The 23,408-nt window shown below is 45.1% G+C and overlaps 2 protein-coding genes across 11 annotated transcripts in view; one reads left to right on the forward strand and one right to left on the reverse strand.

Moving 5' to 3' along the window:
* Positions 1–18,624, forward strand: part of FBXL2 (F-box and leucine rich repeat protein 2) — a 57,036-nt gene extending 38,412 nt beyond the window's left edge. For 5 of the 8 annotated variants that reach the window (XM_053669082.1, XM_053669084.1, XM_053669083.1 and 2 more), the window contains 2 exons: positions 1,873–2,085; positions 2,815–3,665. In XM_053669082.1, coding sequence (XP_053525057.1) covers positions 1,873–2,085; positions 2,815–2,922 — 321 coding nt within the window. In that variant the 3' untranslated portion in view covers positions 2,923–3,665. Of the gene's footprint in view, positions 1–1,872; positions 2,086–2,814; positions 3,666–11,605; positions 11,905–18,595 lie in introns of those variants that run through there. The other 3 variants (XR_008392321.1, XR_008392320.1, XR_008392322.1) reach the window with 3 other exon arrangements.
* Positions 3,803–23,408, reverse strand: part of UBP1 (upstream binding protein 1) — a 53,635-nt gene continuing 34,029 nt past the window's right edge. For 2 of the 3 annotated variants that reach the window (XM_037148197.2, XM_053669080.1), the window contains 8 exons: positions 18,843–18,946; positions 17,107–17,161; positions 16,762–16,855; positions 13,997–14,087; positions 13,118–13,236; positions 10,872–11,014; positions 10,115–10,166; positions 3,803–6,659 (listed from right to left, as the gene is read on the reverse strand). In XM_037148197.2, the coding sequence (XP_037004092.2) occupies positions 6,622–6,659; positions 10,115–10,166; positions 10,872–11,014; positions 13,118–13,236; positions 13,997–14,087; positions 16,762–16,855; positions 17,107–17,161; positions 18,843–18,946 (696 nt within the window). In that variant the 3' untranslated portion in view covers positions 3,803–6,621. Of the gene's footprint in view, positions 6,660–10,114; positions 10,167–10,871; positions 11,015–13,117; positions 13,237–13,477; positions 13,829–13,996; positions 14,088–16,761; positions 16,856–17,106; positions 17,162–18,842; positions 18,947–23,408 lie in introns of those variants that run through there. The other variant, XM_053669081.1, reaches the window with a different exon arrangement.

The raw sequence follows: 23,408 nt of genomic DNA on the forward strand, positions 1-23,408 counted from the left end.
TTCCAACAGGCATCTGTTTGTATGGCGGCACCGAACTATTTTGATTATTATGTTGTAATGTAGTTTGCAGTCTGGGAGTATGCACCTCCAGCTTTGTTCAGGGCTGTTTTGACTGACCAGGGTCCTTTGTGGTTCCACACAAGTTTAAGACTGTTTGTGAAAAATGCCACTGAAATTTGGTCGGGATTGTACTGAAGCCACAGGCTGCTTGGGTGATATGTTTTACAGTAGTCATTTCCCAGCGTGGAATGTGGACCTTCAGTCTCTCACCCATGTCTCAAAGTCTTCAGAGTACAGGCCTTTCCTATCCTGGTTAAACTTATTTCTAGGTATTTTATTCTCTTTCATGAAGATGTAAATGGGATTGCTTTCTTAATTTTTTCTGACAATGTTATTAATCTATAGACATGATTTTTTTATGTACTGATCTTATATCCTGCACCTTTACTGAATTCATGTAACAGTTTTTTTGGTGGAGGAGTCCTTAGGATTTTCTGTATGTATGTCCTTTAGAGTGATTTTTACTCCATTCCAATTTGGGTGCCTTTTCTTTCTTTCTCTGGCCAAACTGCTCCGGCAGCAGCGAGCGTGGCCCCGGCCCCCAGGAGTCACCAGCATCTGCTATGTGGTTGAGCGGGGAGTGAAGTGTGTGCCTGCCCTGTGCGGTCTCCAGAAAGGATTAGTCAGCCCTTAGACACGGAGCAGTGAGAAGCCAGCCCCTCAGGCTGCGATGATCCACTAATGGGCCTCTTTCACAGAAGGACTGAGCTTCCTGGGTCTTTGGGCTCTTACTGGGCCCTTGAGGTGGCAGCTGTTTTAAGAACTTGTTTCTCTATTGATTACAGTCCTGTGGGACTCACCCCTGTAAGCCCCATTGGCTACCAGGGACAAGAGATGTACTCGTCCCCTGGTAGTAGCCACGAGACCTGGATACCAGTCATGTGTAAAAGCTTTCCTCCAAGAGACAAAGGTGCTCTGCAGTGTGGCAGGGGGGGTGCAAAGAGGGTGCACACCAGCTGGAGAGAGGCAGAGGGGGAGCACAGATACAGTACCAGCAGGAAAGGGAAAAAGCCCCTAAGTTTAAATGGCACCCTCCAGCCAGAGCAAGGCAATAGTGCACAAAGATGGTACCTCTAGTCTCCCTGAGCAGACAGCACCCCAGAAGACCCTCAAGTGGGTGTCTAAGCAGACGCCCACCCCTCAGGGTGGTGATCCAGGCAAATGAGCCTCTCCTGAGTCCGTCCTGGTGCCCCTTGACTGACCATTTCCACACTGGGCATGGGGCTGGTGAGGCCAAGTGTGCAAGCCTTTGAGGCCTGTTTCTCAGATTGCTGTGGTCTTGTGGCCTTAAGCCTGTCAGTATTCTGAGCTAGTTCTTTTGGGGGCCTCTCAGGTATGGGCCTCAAAGTCAGTGGGGTCTAACCCCTCACCCCTTAGGAAGAAGCTCCGTGTTTTAAGCACCCTCCATCTGTGGACCGCAGCACTGTGTCCCAGCCTCTCCTACCCAAGTTGGTGTGGGCCTTCTCTCACTGGCCCCACATCTAGGGGTTGCTCAGCATGTCAGGTTTTTTAGAGGACGTTCCCTATGTAGCTGTGGATTTGTGTTCACAGGAAGTGAGTTCAGGATCTTCTTCCTTCGCCATCTTGAACCAGACCATGCACTGCAATTCTAATTTAATGGTCAGAATGGGGAGGGACACCACTGCCCAGCCACAGCAAACCAATGGCCCGTGGGCCACGAGCTTCACGTCTGATCCTCCCATTGATAACTGGCTGCTCTGGGATCCTGCACAAACCAGTCCTGTTGCTTTGCCTAGGTTGTGAGCCTTGGAATGAGGGTCTCGCAAACATGTTCATCTCTTCCTGTCGCAGAGTCTGTCCCACTGTGAGCTAATCACAGATGACGGAATCTTGCACCTGAGCAACAGCACCTGTGGCCACGAAAGACTGCGAGTCTTGGAGCTGGACAACTGCCTCCTCATCACAGACGTGGCCCTGGAACACCTGGAAAGCTGCCGGGGCCTGGAGCGCCTGGAGCTGTACGACTGTCAGCAGGTCACCCGCGCGGGCATCAAGCGGATGCGGGTAAGTGTGGCAGGAGTCTGCACACCTGGCACAATTTCTAAGCACCAAATCCAGTAAGAACCAACATTGTCCCTGAGATGTACAAATAAGTGGAACAAATCAGTGTTTCCCTCTCCCCCTTCCTGTCTCTCCACAATAAAAACCACCCACATTCTACATTCTGTTCTAAACCCCCCATTACTCAAACTGATGTTACACAAGTGCCTCCTTAGACTTCTTCAAAATTCCCTTAATCACACCCCCCCCCCCCCCGGAAGATTCAGCCTGCAGAACGGGTTCCAGTGTGGTGATCAGCACCTTTACAAGGAAAGGGCTGGAGGTCATTCCCACTAGGAGGTCGAATGTGGTCTTGGCTAACTTCCCCGTGACAGCACCTTATAGAACATGACTTTCTTTCCACATAGTTCATGTTATTTTCTTGAATGTGCTTTAAAATTTTAACTTTTTATTTACACCCTGGAATAGCCCCAGGATGCCACTGCTGTGGGGACTCCACTCACTTTGCACACAGAGCCAGTGACAACCCATGGCCAGACCTAGTATAAATCAGTGTTCCTTTGTCTTCAGACGGTGCTGTTTTATGTAAACAGGATTTCTTTTTTAACTATTTGCCTCATAGTAAAAGTGAAACCAATTTTACATAGAGAACTACAGGTTTTTCTAGGTTTATGCCTGTAATCCCCAAAGTATCAGTGTGAAGATTATTCCACCCTTTCCTTCAATTTCCAGGCTCAGCTCCCTCATGTCAAAGTCCATGCCTATTTTGCGCCCGTCACCCCCCCGACAGCAGTGGGAGGAAGTGGACATCGGCTGTGCAGGTGCTGTGTCATTCTCTGACAGTGGCCGTGTGGGCCCAAGTCCAGAGGAGACCTGAGTCTTCCCCACCTTCTCCACCGCCATCTGTTGGTTCTCCATTGGGAAAGGCATTGCAGGTAAAAGACTTCTGTAGGGATTGCAGTAACTTCTGTAGGTGATAGTTTTCACCTTGATTCTGCTGCCAAGCAATCAAATCAAAGCCTTGTGTCAAGAAACACATGGCAGGAGCAGTCTCCATGCAGCCAGGACTGTGCAAGAAACCCGGTTTCTTAAAGAGGTGGCTGTACCTTCCCAGGGAACAGAGGTTCTGTCCTTGGCTTTGTCAGCGTTGCGCAGACAGTCCATCAGTGTTAGCACAAATTGAGCAGAAAAAAACAGGCTGTTGATTTTCTACCTGATACTTAAGACGGTGGCCTACTTTAATTCAGTGATTCCATTTTGGTTAGCAGGACTTTTCCAAGTGGCTATACTGCAAATTCATAATACCTGATAGTTTTATATGTAGAGACTTACGTGAAGGCACGTTAAGAAGTTTCCATGAGACACCAAAGAAATAAGGACTCTAAACTGGGTGGAGCAGGGTCTTCACCTCTGTTTCTGTCAACCTGCCGTATATACTTTTGGGGACCAAAAAGTCAACTCAGAGTTTGTGCTGCCTGGTGGGAAACTATAAGCTCTGGCGTATGCTACAGCACAGTTTTATTATAGGAGAAAAGCTAATCACGTCATCTCACAAAATTTGGGGGACCTTAAAGCAATAGAATCAAATAGGCTTAGGTTATTTATAATTGATTAAAAATAATGAATGGATGCATGTAGAATGGGTGTGATTTTTTCCAAGTTTATTTTAAAATCTTAGAAATCAAGTTACACCAGAACTATTCAGAAGTCGTACACACTTAAAACTCCGATCAGTAAAGTGTTGGCACCTTTGCGACTCAAAATATAAAAATGGATAAACCATTGCAATGCTTAAGTCAGAGGGTTTTATTGCTATAATCTGGTAGATCAATCTGAGCAAAACCATTTCCTAAATTCAAGACCCAACGTTATTTAAATTCCAGTAAGGCGATCGATTTAGTTTCTGCCTGTGCTGTCCACGTGTTGTCTTTACTAAGGTCAGGAACACATCACCACCTTCACAGCAAACGTGTGCTAACGGGAGCCCACCCTTCCTCGCAACCACTCCCGGACTGAAGAGTCCAGAGCTTGTGACGTTAAACAGCAAAGACAAGGTGTCATTTTCCCCACGACTAGCAGTACTTCTATTAGGTGGACAGTTTTAGAAGCATTTAGGACATGATGCTTCAGCTGCACTCTAGGAAGAGGGGACATGCATGTAAATTCACAACCCCGTAAATCAACTTAATGGGACTACCCAAACAAGCATTCAAGTCCTTATTTTATTGCTTTATGATATACTCTGATACTCACTTGCCTACATATTTTGCAGTTACTTAAATATACATTTGCACCACTGTGTGGGGACTGATGCAGGATGCTATTTAAATAAACAACGTAAGAGATGTGCTTTGGTGATTATGCATTATAGTTTCCATTTGATGTAAATGCCTAAGCTATCACAGTGACAGTGCTCAATGACCTTATTTACACAACTGGAGAAACCTGATAAAATCAGATCTGCTTCAGGTGTGGAAGTTACTGGGCAGAAATAACCTGGGCCACAGCTCTTAGAAAACATTCAGATTGGTGGGAACTCAGAACATACCCATGGAGCCACTTGAATCTACTGTCCTGTGACACTGGCAGGGACTGGGATTTTCAAATGAGACACACATTTGCAAAAACAGTCGGAAAACATTTATTATACGGAGATGTATACATCCTACTATTAAAAAAAACAAAGTAGCAAATTTGCTGGTGCCATAATTTAACTTGTTTCACTTGGACAGACTAATGCTCAACACCATTTGGTGTAGTTTCAAGTTTGACGAGCTTTAAATTATTTTTACCCAACTTCTAAAACCCAACGCAGAACTCAATATAGCACACAGCATTAAATGACACTTATTGTTCCATAAATCTTTGAGACTCAAAAAGAAATGCTAAGTAGACAAGCAAAACTAAAACAGTGGAAGCTGACTTCTTTCCCAAGTGATCGGTATAGAAAATGTGTTCATATAAAAGCAAAGGGAAAATGACAGAAACAAAGGCTCTCCTGCTTTAGGGTCTATGAGAATTATAGATATTTTAAAACTGAAGGTGGAAATATTTAGAAATAGTGCTTCTTTGTATCAGACAACCTCCTTTATGGGAGAGATTTTAAATTCAGAATGACTCATTCCTGTTTCTGCCTGTACAAAGATGAAGATCAAACAACACATTCGAAACCAAGACACCTGGGTAAGTGGACAGAGGTGCTACAATGGAATTACAGTTTAAAAACAAACTGGGCGTGCCGCACTACAGACCTGAAAAATGCTTGCTGATGAATTCTGGGAAGGGCTTTGGGTGAAGGGAAGAGAGAAAGACAGTAGGAAAAAAATCAGGAAAATACCAGGTTCCCTTTGAAAAGCATATGAGACACGGCATTTGGTTTTGTGAAAGAGGCAATCTCTTTACAGAAAAGGAAACTATTGTGTGGTGTATAAAAAGCCTCTAAGTAATCACCAGAACATCTACTCATGATTGTACTATAAAGCTCAATGTTTGAGAAGTTTAAGGAATTTTCATGGTACAATATAGTGTTTGATTTATGATGTTTAGTGTTCCCAGAATCATTTCCACTTGTTGATAATGAAGACCCCTCACCACAATGTCAGAAACTATGTTTTCTCCTGCTTCGGTCACCTAGCTCCGACGCTGGGGCGGGACTTGGAAGATGTGTAAGGAGGGGACGGTGCAGGCTGAGGTGGGGTGGGCAGTTCAGAGGGATCAGACACAGGGACAGCGGAAACAGAAAACCACAGAAGTTTAAAGGCAATGGGGCTTCGAAGATGAAAACCAGAAACAAAATGCTAAAAATGAAAGCACAAGCAAAAAGTTTTTCAATAAATCCGTGACAAAGCAAAAACACAGAAGTCTTTGTACCTATTAGGATTTACACTGATCCTCTCACCAAGGTACTCTGGATAATGCAGCTTGCTTCCGGCCCTCCTGCTTGGCTCCTCCCCATCTGGCATGACGGACGACGTGAGACGCACACCCTTAGTTAGACATGATTTCTTCTGAGAAGGTGGCAAGCCTCTTACCTGACCACAGTCACCATGTCAGCATGTGGCACCTCTCCACACACAGATTCCATGCTGGCTCCACAACAGCACTGTCCCCCGGCCCCAGCTCAGCAGAAGGTTCAGGCGGCACCAGCCAAACTGGCGCAGAAAGGTAAATGCCCACAGTATGTTTTTACATTCATTTCCAAACCGCATACAGTGTAAAAAGACAGCAAAGGCTGCTTCTAGGAACTCTATCCACTGGCCTCGGCCAGAGAAGCAGGCAGGCGGCCCGCCTGCCTGCGCCGCAGCCCCTAGAACAGGCGTGCTGTCCCGAAGTGCTCACTCTCACGAGGATGCTTGGCTATGGCAGTGACAGTGAGGAGATTCGCCTCTCATACAGCTCATTAGAAAGGTCATCTTGTGTTTTCAATATGAAACATTTCATACAGTAAAATCCAATCCCAAGACTTCTTGGATTCAGTCTTCACACACTTTTAAGCGTGACTTTATTTGGTGCTGAATATAGTTCAGACTACATAAGACATCATTTCAAAATTATGTGGATACCACCACTATTTTCAACTGCAGAAAAAGGAAAGAGAAGTTACGGGTTTTTTTTTAAGCCAAGCCAGAAAACCAAGACTATGAAAATCAAAAATTCCCAGAAATCTCTAACCTCCTCCCCCAGTTCAGAGGTTACCTTTAAATAATTCTACACGAATAAAAGCTGATTCACCTCCTCCAGCTCCTCCTCCCTAAGGCAACTTCATGTACACATTCCCTTTTTAAACATTTTGCTTTTTCAGTGCCCAGCCCATAGCCCCAGCAGCACTGTACCTACCGACTGGCAAGTTCTGGGTGGGGCATCAACAAAGTAGTGAAAGTGCTATGGCAAGGGGCAGGCGGGCCATCAACCCCCCCCCCCCCACACACACGTGAAAACTGAGTGCTTGTATCCATCTTATCCGGAAAGAAATTTCTTATTTACTGATTAGAGAGAGAAACATCGATCTGTTGTTCCACATACTGGTGCACCTGCTGGTTGCTTCCTGTTATGTGGCCTAACCAGGGATGGAACCCACAGCCTTGGCCTATCAGGACCATGCTCTTAACGGGGGCCGGAAATAATTTTTTGAACTCCACGGAGGTAGATCTGAAACACTTAAAAAAGATATCACTATTTTTGCCTGGTGCCCTAGTTGTTTTTCTAGAAATGGAGAGAAGAGAAGCAGCACAGGCATTCACCAAGGAAAAAATGAATTTTTTCACGAGGACAAAAGCCTGAAAAACAGTGCGCTGAGTTTGGAGGGGACATCCTGTGATGTCTGACATAAGGAATGTCCACCACGTTCACAGAACACAGCCATGCAATTAATTACCGTATGAGTTTCCTTTTTTAGATAATGTGAATTTTGCAGAGCAAAAATGGCACTGCTTTGAGATCAAAATATTGAGCAGACGAGTACGAAGCTGAAGAGTCTGTGAAAATGAGAGATGAAGTGAACCACCTCACAGTTAAAGCCCCGCCTCACGGGCAGCATGTCAGGCAGAGAGTGAGCCCTGCGATGTCAACAACTTGCTCTCTGAGATGCAGCTTTTGTGCTGACACTGGGTTTAGATTTTAACCTGTCAGACTTTTAAAAACCTTTTTTCATATAATTTTGCATTAAAAAACTCCTCCTTAGCCCTGGCTGGTGTGGCTCAGTGGACTGAGCACAGGCCTGCGAACCAAAGGATTGCGGTTCGATTCCCAGTCAGGGCACATGCCTGGGTTGTAGGCCAGTTCCCAGCAAGGGACCCACGGGGAGCAACCATACATTGATGTTTCTCTCCTTCCCTTCCCCTCTACAAACAAATAAAATCTTAAAAAAACAAACAAAAAAAACTCTCCTTCTTACACAGAACTAGAAAACCAATGAACGAAATGACAGTAAGTACATACTTATAATTACTTTAAATGTAAATAGGTAAATGCACCAAAACAGACACATGATGGCTGGTGGTTAAAAAACATGACCCATCTGTGTGCTACTCACAAGAGACTCACTTGAAATTGAAAGACACAGACTGGAAGTGCAGTGATAGAAAAGGTATTCCACGTAAACAAATGAAAAGAAAGCTGGAGTAACAATGCTTACATCTGTCAAACAGACTATAAATGAAAAATGTAAAAAGAGACAAAGAAGGACATTACATAATTTTAAGTGGGTCGATCCAAAAATACAGAGCAATCATACACAAAGTGAGCAATCCACAGTAATACAGGAAGTGCGGTGGGTTTAAATACCCGGCCCACATCGATGGCAGATAACCCAGTCAAAACTAAGGAGTTATGGCCTTGAATGTCACATTAGGTAAGATCGACTTAAGACGTTTATAGAACATTTCATCCAAAAACTGCAGATACACTTTTTTTCAAGTGCACATGGAATATTCTCCAGGACAGATCACATGTTAGGCCACAAAACAAGCCTCAGTAAATCCAAGAAGACTGGAATTATACCGAGCATCTTTCCCGACCACAATGGCAGGCAACCAGAAATCGACTATAGGAAGAAAACTGGGAAAACACAAGTACGGGGAGGCTCAGCGACACTCTACTAAATAACCAGTGGCTCAAAGAGGGAATCAAGAAACCAAAAACTATCCTGAAACAAGAAAATAAAAACACAACTTTTCAAAATTTATGGAATTCAGCAAAAGCAGTTCTACAAGGTAAGTTCACAACTATACGGGCCTACCTCAAGAAAAAATCCCAAATCAACAGTTCAACTTTATACCTAAAGGCCCTGGAAGAACAAAGAAAACCTGAAGTAAAAACCCCACCCTCTGACTGCAACTCAGGTCCTCTTTCAACATCACTCCCCCAATGATTTGTATGGCTCTGAGTCACATCTCACGCCCCGGCCCGTCCTGCCAGCCCCAGACAGGTATAATTAAATGCCAACTTCAGATTCCTACACCAACATGGAACTCTTGGACGGCTTCCCCCAACCCTAACTACTGGGGCCACTGTCCATGCAGTTTCTCTCCCAAGTCAAACCACTCCTCCCCCGACCGTGGAGCCAGCAGAAGCCCGTCTACACACGGTGTCAGACGACATCACCTCCCCCCAAGTTTTCTCATTTTCTCACCTGTCTCCAGAGTTGCAGAGACAAAGAAAAAGCCACACTACTCCTTTGTTTAAACAACTGCATTAGCTTCCCAGCGCATTTCCAGTAAAATCACACTGCCACCAGCAGGTCTCGCATGACAGGCCCTGCCTCCGTCTTGCTCTCCTCACCCATCATACAGTGTGGTAGCTACGTGGCCTTCAAACTTCCTCAGCAGCCACGGTCTTTCCTGCACACACGGCTTTGGGAGGCTCCTTTCATGGTTGCCTCCTCCTCCTCCTCCACGCCTCAGCACCAGTGATACCACCTCAGAGGCCTTCCCCACAGCTTCACGTCTCCCTCCACAGACACACCCCACGCCCTCCCATTCCTTCACGGCACTGAAGTTTTCCTAATTGTGTGCGTCTGCTGGCCATTCTGGTCTGCTTCCTCCACTAGAGGAAGAGCTCCACGGACTGTTTTGTTGAGCCTTTCCTAGCACCACAAGCATGGTGTCTGACAGATGCTCAGCTGGCTGGCTGAACTGAGCTTATTCTTCCCCAGTCACCTAAAAGGACTGACTTCTCTCCCTTGTTGGCTAGTTAATTTCTATTACGACCACGAGAAACATCCTCTGGGTTCAGCCCTGGCTGGGTGCTCGGTTCAAGCCCCAGTCACGCACGGCACATATGGGAGGCAGCCGATCCATGTTTCTCTCTCCCTCCTCCTCTAAAACCCATAAACGTGTCCTTGGGTGAGGACTGAGAAAACACACACACACACACACACGTAAATCCACATACTCTGCATTCAATTTTCCCAACTCTTCTTAAAATTAGTAAAGCTAGCGTTTGACAAGTGAACACGAGGTGCGTGCTGACCACAGGCATGTATTATTTCTCATGGCCCCCAGCATTTCAAGACACATACACACACTCAAAGTACCTTTTACTGTGGAGAATAAAAAACAACTCTCATCCTGAAAGTTCTGAACCATCTGGAAGGAGAAAGCAGATGTAGTTACGATCCAGCTGTCCTCCTGTAACTGACTTAAAAAGATCAAACTGGGTAAAGGAGAATGTCGTCATCCCTACACCACTACAAGAGCACACGGTCCAACCGATGACGCAGGCTGTGGCAGCGGAAACTGACACCTGCGGCTCCATGGCAGGGACAGTCCCCGGAGAGCTGGTTGACGACCTACCCGGCCTGCTGGGGAGCATCTCCACCAGGTCCTCTGAACAGTTACTGTGACAAAAAGTCACTGCATAAGTGCTCTTCTATTACTTGTCTGTCACTGAACAACAGAGGGAAAAACTGTACCTTTAACTTTCCTGTTTTTTAAAATTAGTCACCAAATAGTGGAAAAAGGAAAACACATCCAAATCCCTCTCCCCATAAAAAGGGGCCAAACCCCCACTACCCTGCAGTCCCCCCGCCGCAGGGAGTGTCTGAGTTGAAAGGGGGGGAAGCGGGGGTGTGAGCCATAGCTCTCCTCAGTTTAATTCCTTGCATCACTGGACTCCCCGAAACTCTTGGTTATCAATTCTTACAGATTTTGATTCCCAACGGTTTGAGATGATTTTCAGGAGTACTTGTAAAAGAGGCCACAGAACTGTTCTATAGTTTACTTTAGAGATATATATAAAGGTGAAAACCAGTGTGAAAGGGAAAAGCAGATGGGCGCGTGGGTTCGAGTTACCTGGTCACTAACAAGAATGTGAATACCAGTGGGACCCTGCCTGTACACCTGGTTAATCTGGTGGAAAGGGATATTAAACACCAAGGCAAGTTTTCGAGCAACTTCTGAGGCAACCATTTCTTCCAAGTAGATGGCATGATAAACTGAAATAAAAAAATATGAGAACAGCACTTCAGCAATAATCTTTTATCTGTTTCCCACCTGGACCTACAGGAAGATCCCATCTTTCAAAGTACTAAAAATATAAACATTAACGGTAATATCCGTACAAAAGGATCTGAGGTTTTCATTTTCATGAAAAACAAACAGAAGCTGACTGCAGATGTGCCCAGGGGGTCTTTCTGGAGACATGGAACTAAACCAGATTGTGGCAATGGCTGCAAAACTGTACATTTACTAAAATGTCACTGAATTATATAATCACAGTGGGAGGATTTTAGGGCAGGTAAATTATACCTGAAGGAAGCTCTTTTCAAAAATAAAATGTGATTCTAGCTATATATATATACACACACATACATACACACACACACACACCCCAATTTCATAGCTTTTGATTCAGCAATCATGACTGAGTTTATTCTGAAGAATAAAAGCTATCTCCACCCAGCCCCCCAACTAAAAACAGTATAAATGATCACACAGAAAGTTAAGGATGTGGACACTGAGGCTGGTAGCTACGCTACACAGTCCCAGGTGCGTTCTACCTCACGTCCTGCGTTTTTGGACCACAGAACCCCGTGTCAGCCGCTGTCTGCACAGCGCCAGGAAAATCTGCAGTGGCTCTGACGCAGATCCAGCTCAGTTACTACCGATTCAAGCCAGACATGGACCAGGAATGTAAGTGCTCAAAATCTGCTTTCCCAGACAAGGACTTTTTTCCTTGTGTGTTTATATATAAGTATAGAAACCTTTGCTGATTATACACTATGAAAGTACTAGAATCTGGAACTATAACTAGGGCAACACTGCAGAGGTGTCGGAGAGCAGGGTCACCCAACTACAGCCCACGTGGGCCAAACCCTGCCCTCCACTCATTCAAAAATAAAGTGTGGTCAGCACCGAGCCACACCTGTCATCTACACGGTGTCTGTGGGTTCTGACACTACAACAGAACGTGGCTTTTAACAAAAAAGGTGGTTGACCCTGACCTAGGGGTGAGTTCACCAGTATTTCCACACCCCCCTCCACTAACACTCATGTTGGAGGGGGCACCTTCCAAAATATTACAATCCTGACCTCATGTAAATGATACAGAAGATCTTGATGATACATGTAGAGTTCCTTTAAAATGTTAGCCTCCGAGACCAAGGCTTAGCATCTACAGTCTTAAAATTCATAGCTTTTGAAGTCAAAATGACACTAAATGGGGAAGCTCGTAACAGTGATGCTATCCTTGGAATTTTTTTAGTAAAATTCAAAGTACCACGAAGTATTTTTCAGAGTTCTATCTAGTATTAGGGCAACTAACTGCCTCTTTGAATTCCGTATTTTCCCCAGAAAAGCTCTGCGTGTGCCACGCTCACTGTGTTTCAGAACACGGGAAAAGGGGAGAACGTGTCCCACACCTGCTTTACAAATGAGAACACGTGCTGTTCTTCCCAAGGACCACGTTTAGAAGACGGAAGGGGCCGGGTTTTTATCTCTGCCCTAATTCAGGAAAACCTGCGGGAAGATGAGGCCCTCCCAGTACTCAGGTGATGAAGATGTAGAGTGTATTTATGATGACCCAGGACAGCCACCAGACTTCCACACAGAGCTCACGGTGCTGGCCAGATGCTTGCCTGACAGAAGGCCACACACTTCCCACTGATACACAGATACATCTTTACACCTGTGACATTTCAAGTCTTCTCCCCCAGTCAGTAAAATGAGTAAGAAAAACCCTCCTGCTTTCTTGCCAAGAGGCCAAGGTCATATTCATCATTGCACCTGAGATTTTTTTTTAAAAGGCTGCAAAACCCCAAAGCGTCAAGGTAGTGTTTTTATGTGTTAGATATTTCTGGCATGAAGGGCCATGTAAAAAAAAAAAAAAAAAGATTATCATGTGGCTGAAATAACAGAGACGGCCCCACTCCCTGCTCCCAGGGGACTCGGCCCTGGAGCTCCGTGCTGCTGGGACTTGCACAACAGCAACTTGACAGTCCTAATGGGACAGGTGTCCTTCAAAGCCCCGGCTGACACCTTCTGCTGGTACCTCGGTGTCAGAGAAGGAGTGACGGGAGGCTGAGACGCCCCATACCCACCGTAGGGGGTCCCGCTGCCATTCTCGGCTCCTTGGCCCGCAGCCGGCTGCTGCCCCTGCAGCGCTGCGCTGCCCGGCTGCTCCTGGCAGACGTAGATGGTTAAGCGTGGCCTAACCGACCTGCAATCACAAGAGGCCACTCATGAGCCCGGGAGCGTGCTGCTTCACCACACGTACAAATGACACTACAGGAATCTAAGCGCTAGTTCCTTATGAGAACTTTACAAGGTTAATTCATTATACAAAATAATGTACTAATAAAAATATAAAAACACACACCTCACACCAACTATCACAGGTGGTCTAATCTGATGATCCAGACTCTAAACCACTGAGATGGTCTGTCAGATGCTGGTGAATTTAAGTTTCAAGATTAAGTCAGCAATTTAAAATCAGTAAGGTTCAATTTTAATGGAATTTTCACACAGGTCTAGAAACAGCAATGACAGTAAATGAATCCTAAAAGCCAGCACAGTTTACGGTTCTTTCATTTTAACGCACAGTTAGAGGTTTACATTTTAAATAACTGTTTAGTAGCAGCCATATGACCTTGAAAACCATAGATTCCGTATAGCTCACCTAAACGAGAAGTTTGTTTTCTTGGCAACAAACCCAGTCGTCTTCAAGAACTCAGTACTGCCCAAGTGCATTGCTACCCGTCTTACCGTCTACCTCTGCCCTCATCAGTGCCTGCATCATATGTGGGCCTGCCCTGAAGGTGTACACAAAACAGTCTCCTCGTGAGCATGACGCTGCCGACGCGCGGCAGCGCGCAGGCACACGCCCACCTAGCGTGGGCACCCATTCTGCCCACAGCCCCACACAAAGAAAGACGTGCTTCTCTCAAGCAAGACAGTTCCTTTGAAACACAGTATTTTACCTTGACTTCAGGGAATTATAGAGCCGAATTCCATCGGCTGCACCACAAATTTGCACTAAATCTTCCTTTGTCAGTTTTAATAAGTCGGCACCTGGAGAACAGCATAAAGAGATTCTTCTCAAAGAAATGGAAAAGGAGGACTGGCTGCTTTATGGCATCTGTCTTTACACAGGTAAATGTCTCAAAATCATCACAGGTCTCCCGTGTATACACACACACACACAAGAACACACACACAGTTTCTCAGAGCCAAAGGAAATGTTCTTCCACATCCAGTACAAAGGAGCTTAGAAGCCCGAGGCTGGCAAACTGGATCAACGATCGGGGCCAACAGGACGGTCTGCTCCAGCACAGGCTTTCACCACCTGCATTACTTTGGCTGTGTTGTAGTCGTGTGGACAAATGTGATTCTGACTCCAGATAATGTTCCATGTGGTCACCCAGACCAATCTTTCATTTTATAAAAAGAGGAAACGAAGCCAGAGTTTTGGGCACTTCCCTAGCTAAAGTCACAGGAGTTGGGAGGACACCTAGGTGTAGGCCTCTTTCTGCAACATGCGCGGTGAAGCCAAGCTTTCTGGAACAACTGTCACAGCAGCCGGCTTGGCACAGAAGCATGGCAGAGAACTGTGCGTTAGGCCTTAAGATCCCACCCCCACCCCCAAATACCTGTAAGTGTAAATGACATATCTGTATGTGATGTAAAATACCATGGGGGGGGGGAGGGAGTGGTAGAGTCAGACCGACCAAAGTCTGCTCATGTTTGAGGCTGGGGATGGTTACACAAGAGTCCATCTTACTCTTTAGTCTACTTTTATGTCTGAAGGTCTCCGTAATCTTTTGATTTTCCCTTTTATTAACACTCAAGATGTAGTTTATTGGGAGAAGTAAGATGCCCTGTGGGTTCAGGCATGATTTCCACATGACAAATACCCACTTACCTATGTAACAAGACAATGGGCTTACTTTCTGTTTTTGAGGGCCTGAAGGTGAGAGCCCAACAACTACAGCTGGTTAAGAGATATAAAGACCAGAGAAGCACACTTCCCATGAGGCATGAACACTGATGGAGTCAATGAAACAAAGGCAGGCTGGCTCTCCTCCCTCTACTGTGGCCAACGACACGCCCCCCTGCACCCCTGAACACCGGACTGGCTCACAGGTGTGGCCAGAGATGGGTGGGTGCGCACCTGTAACCCTCCACAGAACTGAACAGATGTCCATGTGCACAGCCTTCCTGAAACGTGGATGCCCAGGAGGCTCCGAGCGGGAACTCAGTCTCCTGCTCACCCTTTTGTTATTGAGAAGCTCAAAGGGTAAGGGCAAGAGGCCAAGGCATGGGATCACGGTCACAGTGGGAAGAGTTTACAACTCTCTAGATGGAAAGATGGATCAGTCTAACATAACAGGCATAACCTGGGACCGCCCCCAGTTCCAATGGTCAGAGCTTTTTGTAGGGGCTTTACTCTTTCCTGGGGTTCAAGATGTGTTTCCCTCTCTCACACACTGAAAACTTTAAATTTCCAGTTTTTCATAGAAAAGGTTCTACTTAATCAAACAGAAGTGCGGCTGGTAGCATGACTTTAATCCAGTGCTTTAATGTTAGAGAGACAAAGAATGACATGTGAAGTGACTAATCATCGCGCAAGCATCGCAATACATGGCTGACAGGGAAGGAAGCCATGGAAGGACGCCACGACGTCACGCTCTCCTCTAGGCCAGGTGTGTGCGCACCAGTGTTCCATCCCCTAACAGGCTCAAGCTACGTTTTTACGGCCCACAGTACTGAGGGCAAAGGAAAGCCAAGTGCCACTTTACTGCGGCCCAGTGATTCTCAGGATGTGTCTGTTAGTATTTCGTGGGAAAAGGGTTCCGGGGCCAATGATGTTTGGGAAAAATCTTCCACCTGGTGTATCTATTACTGTCCTTCTAAATAGGTTTCCTATTGCACCACCCAAAGAAGCACTCACTTGGTCCCTTTTAAAATTCCACTTAATATTCTTTTAGCTAATTATGCAAGGTTATACTTAAGTATTATAAAAACCATACCTGAGTACATTCATGCCATGCAATGCTACACAGCAATACAGAGGAATAACAAACTATTGATACAATTTGGATAGACTCAAGGGCATTATGCTGAGTTAAAAATAAAAGCCAACCTCAAAAGGTCACATACTGTATGATTCCATTTATATAACATTCTTGAAATGACACACTCACAGAGACAGTGAACAGACTGTCAGGGATTAGGGGTTGGTTGGTGGTAGAGGGTAGGACTGCAAAAGGGAAACCCTGTGGGGGCGTATTTCTGAATCTTCGGCGGTGGTTATACAAATCTGTGCATGTGATAAATGATGCAGAACTACACACACACACACACAGTGCCAATGTCAATTTCATGGTTTTGACACTGTACTATAATCATGTGAGTGAAGGGTACCCTGGCACACCTCTGTACTATCTTTGTGACTTATAGTAAGGGAAGAATTACTTCAAAATAAAAAATCAGGAACTAAAAAAACTGCATAGAATTGTATGTGTTCATCCACCAATGAGGGCGCACCAACCCACTGATGTTAGCCCCTGATTCTGACATGTGCACGGGCCACAGTGAGCTGTTACCGCTGGGGGAGGCTGAGTGATAGGAACACAGGACTTCCCTGGACGGGTTTCTAACAACTTTTTATAAATCTCTAATTACTTCAAAATTTAAAAAAATAAGTTAATGAAAAGTACTCATGTGCATGCGTACACACACATACCTGAAAAGTTGGAGAACAGTCTTGTGTAGGAAGAAAACCTGTTTTTGAGCAGCCACTGCTGTGTTTCCTGGGTTGTGGCTGAAGGCTGAAGTTGCTATTAACAAAGAAAACATAAACAGAAGCAACTATTCAAATTTTAATGAACCCCCAGGTCGTTGGCATGTTATAGAGAACACAAACAACAGGCGGGACTCTCCAAGGCTGAAGTAAAAAAAAAAAAAAAAGACCCAAGAAGAGCACAAGTCTGACCACTCAGTGACCCGAACAATGACTCAAGCCCCTGCCAGGGCTTTAAAAATGCAGGGCCTAGGAAGCACCCAACAGTTTCAGGAACAAGATACTCACCTCACTAGAGGTCTGTGAAACTCCATCTCCCTGATGATTTGGGGAAGAAGAATTGCTGGGGAGAGGGGAGAAGAAGGAAAAGATGGTTACTGCTTGAGTGTGTGTGTAAATTTTAAAAAACACTGTGTGACAAAAGAGTACACACTTGCGGTAAGAATACCGACACCGCAGCTGGTCGAGGTGAGTATGATGAGATTACGACAGAAGACTTTCTTAATTTACGCTGCCTCTCTCTCATCTGTTCTGGTGAGAGATTCAAGTTTTGTGAAACTAAGGGGCTCCAATTATCTCCAGAATAATAGGAAAATGAAGGATACTCATTTTAGTTGGGGAAAAAAAAACTTAAGAATCCAAGGAAGATAAACTGGGAAATTACTGCCAAAAAAGTCTACTTTAAGACAACAATAAGCTATAAGTGGTATGATAGTCCTAAATCAAAATGGAGAACAATACCCCTTTAATCAATACGTTTACCAATGATTAAAGAGAACGAAAGAAACCCACAAACACGCACCACTCTCCTTCTGTTACTAAGGGAAAAGGAAGAACACTTCCACAGGGGATGTGGCCACCTCCCAGGTCCTGGGCTCTCTCTCCTTTCTTAGCGCTTGTACGCGAGTTTTACCTGGGTTCACTATGTTGACTGTTTACCACCTTCCTTCACCTGCCAGAACTTCAGCTTCTCAGACAGGGATCTGTCACTGAAATATCATAGCACCTGGAACAGTGCTGGGCACACAGTGGCCTCAGAAAATACCCACTCAACTAGTGAGTGCATGACTTCGTGGCCTGTCTCTAATATCATAATCATCTTCTAAGACTATTGAAGCTGGACTTGACCGCAATGGGAAGAGTCCCCCCTACATGGCAACATGCTGGTCTTCTGGGCTCTTCTGTCTGAGTGGAAGAGTTTTTCTTCTACTTTTAGAGCACAATAACCTAACAAACTGGCTGCCTCGCCAGCTTTACCTTCTCCTCAGGGGAAAAGCATGTTTGTGTTCTAAGTCATGTGTTGAAACCTCGGGCCACAGGTTGGGAGGCGGGGCTGGAACTTTTTCACGGCAGGAAGGTCCTGATCGGACCCAACTGGCACCGTCCTTCAGCGAAGCTGGGCGGGGAAGTCCCGCTGGGCACTGCGGCGGCAGGGCCGGGACACCCGAGACACCGCTCCAGCTCCCGCCCAGAGGGCCCGGGACTTTCAGTTGCATGTCAAGGCCAGATAGTGGAGTAAGCGAAGTCCACCATTCCCGTTTTTAAAACCACTGTAGGTCCTTAGAAACTGGAAGCCCTTCCTTTAAGTTTGAAGACTTATTAAACAAATAGTGTATTTATTAAGAAGGAGAAGAAATGGAGCAGAAAGTAACCCTTGTTTGATATGTTGAGCATTTGTAACAACTGCAATCTCAACATATTCAAGTCATAGTTTCACCTTTGAACCTCACTGCCCTTTCTCTATCCATGAACCCCACTAATGTTCTTTTTATCTCAGGAAGAATCTTTCTTGAAAACACCCCCGAGCCTACATCTCCACAGGCTGTGAGTGTGTGAGACACGAGGCACTGGGAGGCAGGAGGCAGGCGGGCAAAGATGACTTTTCCCCGAAATCGGGAGGCCACTTCCCATGACTACGTACTTCAGAGACACAGAGAGAGAGGCTGCTATCAACTGAGAGGAAGGGCAACAAAGGAGCTCGAGCAGCAGTCGGCCTCAGGTGCACAATGACACAAAGCAGGTACCTGTCGGGGACACTGCAAGTGCTCTGCGGTGGGGATGCGAAGGTGGGCGCAGCGGAGGGGCTGTTATTCACATAGGCTGTGGGGGTGTCGGGCCATGGAGAACACTAAGGACAGAAACAAAAATAAATTAATAGTATGCTTTTAAAGGACATGGAAAAAACACTTTGTCTTTTACTCTAGTCTGGCCGAATACAAGATTATAAAACACAAGACACCTGACACTCATCAAGCAACCCCATGGAAGTGCATCAGACTGCCTGCTGCCGTACAGGTCTAGGCACTAATTCTAGAGAAGACCGGAAGTGACCAGAGCAGCAGAATGTCATGCAGGCATTTTAAATGTATACTTATGTACAATTTGCTTTCGAGAGCCTTTCACTTTCCTCTGTCAATTCTCCAAAAAGTGCCTATCGAGGGTCAAGAATAGCAGAGGCAGGAAAGGACTCATAAGCAGCACCTGAGATCACATGGTGGCGGGGACAGTGTCGGTCCTGCCTAGTACTCCCTTTGCCTCACCAGTGCCCCCCTGCTTCCTTGATTTCTCTAAGATTCATAATCCCCAAGTAAGATGAGACCACTTCAGACCAAAATACAACTGAGTACGGTACTGCCTATCCACATGTGTTTATTATTTATATTTTTTGGAAAGGGCGTGGTAAAGTTTTTCAGCTCAAAGCACAATTCTGGCCAAAGATAGAGCAAACACACACAGGCGCACTGACATCGCAAGCATGCTGAGCAGGCCAGGGTAGTGGCAAGTCGAAGTCTTCAAACCTGACCTGTAAAGGTAATCTAATCACTTCACTCCGTGTATTCTTTCTAAAACTGATCTGCCTGAGAATGCCCTTGGTTTCAAAGGTCCCCTTTCATAAACATTCCTATTTCACATAAAAAAGGCTTCGGATCTCACCATGGCCGTATAAGACTCCCCCAAATCCAAGCAAAAGATCTACTCAAAGGTATTAGAATAGATACTAAGGAAGTCCATGACTCTACAAAAGAAATTCTTCCGTGTGTCAGGTGGTCTTCCATTCTTTGCTTTCAAAACAATTTGGAAGAATACTGTCAGCTGAAACACAGTATTCAAATAAACCTAGGATCATACAAAATGAATCACTGGGATTTTTGGCAGATAACTCAAAAGGAGTTTCAAGACCAAAAAGACACTGCCGAAAAAAGTATCTAAATAAAATTTATCTATAAAATCACTAAATTAGTTATGTTTTATCCTGTCTCATTCAAAATGTATTTCCAATAACATTTCTATTTTATATTAAAAAATTACTCATCAAAATTTACGTGATTTGTTGCTTTGATAAACTGGCACCAATAATAATAAAGTTAAAAGTTTTTTCAACTGATTTAGCGTATGGTCACAGAAAATTAAAAAAAATTAAATGTCAATGTATATATTTGTCATAAAAAATTAGGGTGACAGTTAACAGACTTTCAGGCATAAAAGTATGTCATAACAGGGTAAAATTGTTTAAGGGGAGTGGAAAAGAAAAGATGAGATGAAGAAGAAAACGCAGAGTAAAGTTTCAGACTTAATGAAAGGGCCTGCTCGTGGAATTCTACAGTAACGACGGTGGGTGTCAAAACTGCTATGGGCGTCAGGGTCCAGAGTATGCTTCAGAACTGTAAATGCAAGTACCCACTCTGTCAGAAAACTGTCTCCTCTGGAACTATTTTTTAAAAGATTTTATTTATTTATTTTTAAAGAGAGGGGAAAGGAGGGAGAAGGAGAGGGAGGGAAACATCGATGGGTTGCCTGTGGTACATGCCCCGACCGGGGACCAAACCTGCAACCCAGGCTGTGCCCTGACCAGGAGCCCAACCAGCTTGCTTTTGCTTTGCGTGGTAAAGCCCAACCAACTGAGCCACACCAGCCGCAGCTCCTATTTAAATGTATATAATAAAAACTTTCAGTTATCAACCTAAAAATGAAGAAGGAGCTACAAGACTATAAAGCACTTTGAAGACAAAAATGAAGTTTTTCCAATTTTATTGGCTAAAGGAACTGACACCTGTAGAAAGCAAAGATACAAGAAAAATAAAACAGAAATCCTGAATCTTAGTATTATTACAACTACCCATATGTTTCCTTTTAAAAATGGGGAAAATGACAGAACATATTGTTCTCAACTTCCAAAAAAAGAAATGTCCTGGCTGGACAGCACTGCTAAGCCTGTTGCACAGCGTACTAATTCCACTATAAATTTCACACAATAGTGCTCTTTCTTGAACCAGGGCCCTTGTTTGACTTTCCACCTTATGAAGCAGTTACCTCCTTAGCTTATATACAGTTTGCGGAAACCTAAGACCCTGTGAGCCAGCTGGCAGAGGGAGTGACTTAGGAGTGTCTCCTGCTCACAGTCACCCCCACACCTGGAAGAACCCCCTGCTGCACCCTCCTCCCCAGTACGTAAGACCGCAGTGCAGCGTCACACACACAGCTGAGTAGTACCAACCTCCTGATGTCACGCCTCCCACAGTCTGCTTTGGTAGTTACTGCCAGCTGTCTGCCGAGGACATGGAGCCATCAAAAGCTCCATGTCAGTACGGGAGACACCAAATTGACAGAAACCTCATACACATACCCATTTTCACTTTTACGTATCTAGACTCTTTTAGCAGTACAGAGGTACAGCTGTTAACAGCTGACATGTAAGAACTGCCCGTAAACATGAGACCGATTCACTGAATACCAGACCAGTGTTCAGTGAACACTGAACTGAATATGAGACCGATTCACTGAATACCAGGAGACCAGTGTTCAGTGAACACTGGTTCTCTGGGGAAGCCTCTACTTTCAGAAAGTAACATTCCAAGTTCTTGAATGGCCCGGCTAAATGAGACCCCCAAGGCCTACACGCCCACCTGTGTTTCACAGGTTTCCCCAGCAGTCCCAACCCAGGACGCTAAAGGCTCACCAAGGAATATTTTCACCACGTTTTTTCTGCCTCGGCCTTCCCTGTCCTTAGAAGTAAGCAATGGTCCTCTTGCACACCCCCAACTGGGGACCCGGCCTGCAACACAGGCACGTGCCCCAACTGGGAATCGAACCCAAAACCTTTTGGTTTGCAGGTCAGTGCTCAATCCACTCAGCCACACACCAGCCAGGGCCCTTGGGTAACTTTTGACACTAAGATTAATATTGCTACCCTGGCTGGTGACTCAGTGGATTGAGTGCCAGTCTGTGATCCAAAGTCTTGCTGGTTCGATTCCCAGTCAGGGCACATGCCTGCATTGCGGGCTGGGTCCCCATGGAGAGTGCACAAGAGGCAACCACACATTGCTGTTTATCTCCCTCCCTTTCTCTTGCTCTGAAAAAAATAAATAATTAAAATCTTAAAAAAAAAAAAAAGCAATGGTGCAAAGTACACCACTGTCCTGAAGACAACCTGTAATCCATTAAGGCTCCAGCGCTACCTGGCCTGGACTCTTACAGTCACAGTGTTGGTACTCCCTCCTCAGGTGGACTAGAAAACGTGACCCATCATAGACTACAGAAATTAGCCACCCTGATCTGAGCCAATAAAATGCAGCTCAGAGGCAAAGATGACAAACACCTGAGCAAGGGTTTTGTTCTGCAGCAGAACAAACTGCTTAGAACAAATTGTTCTCAGAAACCAACAGCAGCCCTCTACTAGACAGGGGACCACTTCCCACAGCACCTTTCAACCCTGACAGGTAAGTCTGGGTATCCCTTCTCTACTGAGAAGAACCAACTGTGACTTTCCAAGGACTGTTAAAAAAAAAAAGTGCTGGCCTCTCTTTTTAGGTACTCGAAGAAATACATGCAATGCTGCAGACTTTGTTCTTTAGGGAATTAATTTGTACCTTGATTCTTAAAAAGAGGTTTCCAAGAGGAGCTCTAACCACCCCTAGAAATATCCTAACCAAACCAAATGCAGCTTGGGGAAGCAGCCAACACAGATGAGGAAGATGTGAAATCCCAGGCCAATGAACTGCTGACGTTTTGCATGCTTTAGACTTGAGTTAAGAATCGTGAATAATTTACCAATAATTCTGCCATCTTCAGGGTCACTTTGGGTTCGAGCAGATTATTTTATGAATGAGCAGAACCCATTCCATTTAATTAAATAGTTTTTAAGAAGAGGGGAAAAGTGATTTGAGTTACCACAGTTTCCCCCAAAAAGTTCAAGAACCACTTGTGAGTCTTCAGCTAGGAACTCAGAAGAGGAGGAACACAAATTGGAGGGCCCAGCATTTGGGGAAGGAGTACTGAGTAGTTCCACATAACCTTTGATTTGCCTCAAAAACCCCAGTTAAAATGCAACAAGTGTGCTCCCCAGCCTTTCAGAAGAGTGCATTTTCAGTAGTAGTGCACACAGAAGCATTTAAAACATCTTCCCTCGATGCCTTTACAATACTTTGGAAATGAAGGTCTAGTGACAGTGCTTGTGACTTTCAGAGCCTACAGAGAATCACAGACACGTTTAAGAGCAAGAATTCCATTTCTGGCACCTTGACAATATGAACACTGCAGTGATGAACAGAGCAGCCATTAATACAGATGGTAAGTTATTTAAGAAAAGGGTT

The sequence above is a fragment of the Artibeus jamaicensis genome, unplaced genomic scaffold, assembly GCF_021234435.1.
Source record: "Artibeus jamaicensis isolate MK-2021 breed Jamaican fruit bat unplaced genomic scaffold, CSHL_Jam_final contig_519, whole genome shotgun sequence".
In the NCBI taxonomy this organism is placed as follows: Eukaryota; Metazoa; Chordata; class Mammalia; order Chiroptera; family Phyllostomidae; genus Artibeus; species Artibeus jamaicensis.